A 6,000-nucleotide genomic window follows, 5' to 3' on the forward strand; every position below is an offset into this window, starting at 1 on the left:
CTTGTGTAAAGAAAGTTTTATTATGATTTGAATACATTTCACTTGACAAGTAAAATTATCTACTTTTTGTACTTAAAATATGAAAATGCATCTCGCTACACTTAAAAAACAAAAACTTTACACTTTAAATAAGAAACTAAATCTATGTTGGTAGAATTAAGAAAAAAACACACTTATTCCACTGGTTGATATTTTTAATTGTCAAGTTGAATCCACTCAGATAAAGTAAAATGTTCTTATCTAGATATTGTTTTTTACAATGTGATGAGACCCCCTGATTTGAATGCAGTATAACACATTTTACATCTTGTTTATGTACCACATGCAGACCACGAATGATATTTGTAGCTTATGATATGTGCTGTTTCCATTTTTGTTTTGTCTGAATCCTCTGTGGGCTCTGTTTGGGGTGAAGTCAAGTGCGTGTTGTGATTTAAATTCATGTTGCTTGCTGTTAGTCTGATATAAAGAGCCGTACATTTAAAGCTGTAAAACTATTTTCAATTGATAACACATCTTTTTAACTCACTTTTCATACAGAGAATCAAGATGTTTTGTTCTCTCTGTAATATTTCTGGTGAAGGACAGTTCAGCTATTTGTCTCCATGATATGTTATAATTCCTTGGCCTAGAATGTGCCACAGTAGAGCATTATAGGGCCCATATTATACTACTTTCTGATTTTATATTTTTGTCCTCATCACAAACACGCCTATAGTTGTGTTTTGTCTCATTCACATGTTTAAAACACAAACCCTGCATAGTTTTTCTCCTAAATAGACAATTCTCTGTTCTACTGTGGGACCTACATCTACTTATCTCCATAGTGATGCTTGGGATGTTCCACAGTATGGCATTAAACAAATATATCTTGTATTTATCCAATTACAGGTGCTTTTATTTCCCAGAATTACAGCAAGCGGGCCCACTTCTCCACAGATCTGAGCTGTAATTTGGTCTGGTAACGTGAGCTACTTGTCTCCATGGAGATAATTAAACTAAATGCCATACTGTAGAACATTTTATGAAAGAAAAAACAACAACAACATGGAGTGGTGGACCCTCCAATAGAAAAGTTACAGAATGCACCTTTGAGTACAGTTCTTTACTACTTTTACTTTGTTATTTTCCACCACTGCGTACTAGGCCTCCATTTCTCAGTATACACACAAGTCGTTCGACAAAATTGCTCATTGAGATGGTGTCAACAACCTTAATGTGCTTCTTATTTCCTTCCTTTGTTGGGGGGGGGGGGGGGGGGGTGCTGCTGCTGTTATTTTAAACCCAGAAATAGCTCTACCATTCTTCATCAGTGGTGCATTTTAAATCTCCTTTGTCAAACTATTCCCATTTTTCACACAACTATTTGCAAACAGCTCGTATATTAGCAATAGAGAAGTACTTTACTTTGTGCACTGTAATCCTGTTTGAACTCCTATATGGCTCAGACAATGCTGTTAACCAGTGTCCCAAAGGAGCAGTGCTACATGAATAATGATGTTTACAGATATCCAAGTCCCTCCAGAACCACAACTCCAGGCCCATTGACAGCCGGTATATTTCACCCTGATTAAAAATGTATGCATGCCCAACAATGTTACAAGCTAATCCCCCTTTTGATTACATTAGAAGCCATAAAATATAATGGTGTTTGGAGCTGCAGACATTTTCAAATTATTAAAGGAACATGGGACTGTTTGGACAATAGCCAACTGATCTAAAGAGACTGTATTTTCTGATCTATGTTACAATGTTGTTTTCTCATCACAAACATACTGAACCTGCAGTTGTGTTTTGTTTCGTTCATGTTTAACACACAAATCTTGCATATTTAGGATGAGCTCTTCTCCAAAATAGGAAACATTGTTCCACCTTGTGATGTCATGTAGTAATACAGAAAGTGCTCCACTGTGTTTTTAAACTCCATAAACCTTCACTAGAATCACTGGGATGATTTCAGACCTTGAATTGCCAATCTGTTTTAAATAAAAGGTAAAAGGAGCTGTTAACTTGTAAACTACCGCTTCATGAAATCACCATAAGGAAAAGAGCATTTTGAGATTTGGGGATAAAAGGATTACTCAAACATGTGTGAATGACACTAAACACAACTCCAGGTATGTTTTTGTTAAAACATTCAACATGGCTTAAAGCTCACAAGAGAAAATTTTCTATAATAAATAAAGGTGCACTATATAATTTTTCTGGTATGCTTTAGCTTTTAAATTGCTGGTGTTTTTATTACTCTGAAATACATTGAAAAACATGCACTCCATCTGTGAGCGAAGTCCTCTTGGCAGATCTGTAACTAAGCCTGATGGCATCACCTGCTTGTCTTCATGGAGATAGATACTTTTAATGCCAGACTAGAACATTACTGATAAAGCAGTAACATTGTCATGGAGACTAATAGCTGGTGGAAATTCTAACAGAAAAGTTAATTGTGCACCTTGAAAAGTACGGGACATTTATAGATAAGGAAAGAGCATTTGAAGTTGTAACATGGAATGCTTTAGTCTTTATTTATTGTGCATGCCCGTAAATGATATTGACAAAAACAGCCCCAAGGCAATAGTTAAATCTTGTGAATCGTAAGTCTAAAGAGATTTATTTGACCTCTGTAAAATCAGAGTTTAGTAATCAATAGAAGATAAATAACATGTTGGTAAATCCATCAGGTTCAGTGTTTTTTTTATATCAATTAAACAGTGACTATATGGTAAACTATAATACTTCTGCCATTTCCTGTTACGATTCTCCATGTAGCATGAAATGAGTTCATACAGGATAGACCATAGACCATAGGAGCAAATTTAGAGCCGAGTTATTTAGCACCGAGGAATTTATTAACAGACAAAATATTGGAACACCAGGATCATGCAGGGCGGGTTAATAGGAACATTTTAAGACCAAAATGACAGAGAGAGTTGACAATTTTTCAATGTAAAGTCAATTGGAGCTTGATGGAGCCAGAAACGCCGTCATGTTCACTTGAGTTACCTACTTATAAATACAGTCTATGATTATCTCTAATCTGCTGAAATGACCTTGTGTGCAGTTCTGTATGTCTCTGCTGAAGCACACACAGTATTTGCCTTAAAACTGTTTGCCAAATGGACAGGCCTAACTATGCGTAGTCATGTATTATTTGCACCACTCGCAGTATCAGCAACTCAGTAGGCCTGTTTGTTCTCGTTCATACATTTCAAAGTCTGTACTCAAGTCATTATAGTCATCTTATGTGTTGTTCATTTAATAAGGCATAGTCTGTGATCACACTTGTTTCCGCTCTGTCTCTCTCTTCCTCTTTGTCCTGCTCTCCCTCTCTCCTACTTTCACTCCCTCTCTTTTACTTTCTCACTATCTCTCTTTCCCTCTCCCTCTTCTCGCTTTACGTCCACCCCCCATCTACTGCTTTTTTTCCTCTCTCTTTCTCTGCCCCCTCGCTCCCTTTTCCACTTCCTCTCTCCCCCTTTCGCTACTGCTCTCTCTCTCTCTCTCTCTCTCTCTCTCTCTCTCTCTCTCTCTCTCTCTCTCTCTCTCTCTCTCCCTCTCCTCCCACTCTTTCTGATTAGCTGGTGCTGAGGAGGACCAGAACTTGTCACGGCGCATAACGAGTGAGTCCAGCCCGGTCCATGGGCGGGGTCTAGCGGACCTTTCCCTCCTAATTGACCGGGAGCAGAGGCTGTTGGGGCGGGGAGACGCCAGAGGAGCGATCGCAGACGGGAAGTGCGGTGGTGCGCCTCCGTTCACTTTGAAAACCGCGTCTTTATCACCGCGTATTGAAGCCGGATAAAAAATCTTTTGGGGTAAAGTGAAAAGCGACTCCGAGGGACAGACAGATTTCACTGGGGGAATACTTAATGCGTGCTTCACTGTTCTTCGTGCCGCAGAAGAAGATTGAAAACGCCTCGTTGCCATTCCAAGCGAATTAATTTCTGCATTTCCACTTTTATTTATTTTTTTCTTTACACACACTTATGTTGGAGTCGACTCAAGAAGAACCTTTCGCTTATTCAAATGGAACTGTTTTACTTTGACCAAATCGAAACGAGAGGCGAGTTTACCAGCATCAGCAGCGGTGGCTCGGAGTGCGCGCATCCCGGCGGAGGAGTGGGGAAGTCGGTTTTGGCTCCCAGCGCGCACCGGGGACCCCAAACAGAGACATGTTTTGTGTGCCAACAGCAGCAGCAAAAATACGAGGATGGAGCTGATGATGTGGAACTTATTGGCACGTGTCCAGAGACGTGCAGATTAAGTGAAACTACGTCCAGCGAGTATTACTTTGAGGAGGAAGACGCGTCGCAAGAGGACATACCGGAACTTTATCTATTATCTGACGACGATCTGAACTCCGATGTCAAATCTGTGGACTACGGCTTCATTATCGCGGTCACGTGTTTATTGACAGGCATCTCTTTAGTGGCTCTTTCTTACACCATCCCTCGCGATGTGAGGGTGGACCCCGACAGCGTGTCCGCGAGGGAGATGGAGCGACTGGAGCGCGAGAAAGCCCGAGTTGGAGCGCATTTGGACCGGTGCGTAATTGCCGGATTGTGCCTGCTGACACTAGGGGGCGTGCTTCTGTCCACTCTGCTCATGATCTCTATGTACAAAGGCGAGATGATGAGGAGGAGAGCGTTCGCGTATTCCAAGCACGCGGCCAAGTTGTACGGCTCCATCAGTTTCAAAGCAGACTCCAGTCCCACGCGGGAGTCACGGTTAGAGGAGGATTTGGACGCGCTTAGCTGATCCACGGACACAGACTGTGAGAAAGACCTGATTAAAGCGCGAGGTGCTGTTCTTAAAATGAGGTGAAGAGCTTTGATCCCGTGTATAACGCTAAACTCCTTAAAGGCCCCGTATGTAATGTGCGCTATATTATTCAGACATTTTAATCTACTTTTAGACGACTTGGTATTCCACATTTTACAGCTTGAAATCTATAAGAATATAAAGCAACTTCAACAAATTCAGACCTGATTTCTGAGCATAAAACGCCACATTGTCGCTTATTTCGAAAAGATCCCACTTATTCATTGATACCACATGAAATAGCCCTATAAAAATGAGATTTACATGAATGTGAGTATTATTTTTTACATTACATTTTCCTTTTTTCCTTTTTTTTTTTTTTTTTTTGTACTGGCATTCAGGTTTGTAATATGTGGCGCCCACCTCTCTGTATGTTATGATTGAAACTGAAAATTGTATGATGTTATTGCAATTTTGATTTTGATTTTCATTTCCGAGTCCGTCCCTCATGTCCCACAATATTCAGCATCTCCTGTTTGGTGTTGTCATGGCTCAAGTATTCATCATCTGATAGAGTGAATGAGAGATGAATAAAAAATTGGAAATAATCTTAAATGGGTTAATGAACATTTGTATTGTGGATTTTGAAACATGTATTTTCAGTTCTGGAGATGTGGGTAGCCTAATTAAGCATAAATTCAACATAACACATCTTAATCTGGTTTGGTGAAGAAACTGCATTATACAATGGAAAAAAACAATATCTAGGTAAGTTAAAATGACTTAAATTAAGAACATTTTACATTATTTGAGTAGATTTAACTTGACAGTAAAATTATCTGTGTGTTTTTCTTAATTCAAGCAACATTTGATTTTGTTTCTTATTTTAAGTGCAAAAACTTGCTGTTGTTTTTTGTATTTTAAATGTAGCAAGATGCATTTTCATATTTTAAGTACAAAATGTCTTATTCCACTGGCAAATATTTGTCAAGTGAAATTTACTCAAATTATGATAAATTTTCTTAATTCAAGTCATCTTAACTTGACTAGATTTAGTTTTTTTTGCAGTGTAATGTTTAAAAACTCAAAACGTAAAGAGGGTGTTATGCAAAATTGACTTTTTTGAAGCTTTCTACCATGTTATAACGTTGTTCCATCAACAAAAACATGACTGAAATGGTTTAAGATGTCATCCATGCATGTTTGAGTAATTTAGCGATCTCTTGCAGGCCTTATTCAAACCCT

At 39.0% G+C, this 6,000-nt stretch overlaps 1 protein-coding gene across 1 annotated transcript; it reads left to right on the top strand.

Moving 5' to 3' along the window:
• Positions 1-4,020: 4,020 nt before the first annotated feature.
• LOC110167360 (transmembrane protein 74-like) lies at positions 4,021-4,752 on the top strand. Its single transcript, XM_020932696.2, has one exon. It carries the CDS (start codon positions 4,021-4,023, stop codon positions 4,750-4,752), a length of 732 nt encoding a protein of 243 aa, XP_020788355.2.
• The last annotated feature ends 1,248 nt before the right edge of the window (positions 4,753-6,000 follow it).

The sequence above is a fragment of the Boleophthalmus pectinirostris genome, unplaced genomic scaffold, assembly GCF_026225935.1.
Source record: "Boleophthalmus pectinirostris isolate CB_2022bp ecotype Guang Dong unplaced genomic scaffold, ASM2622593v1 HiC_scaffold_21, whole genome shotgun sequence".
NCBI lineage: Eukaryota > Metazoa > Chordata > Actinopteri > Gobiiformes > Gobiidae > Boleophthalmus > Boleophthalmus pectinirostris.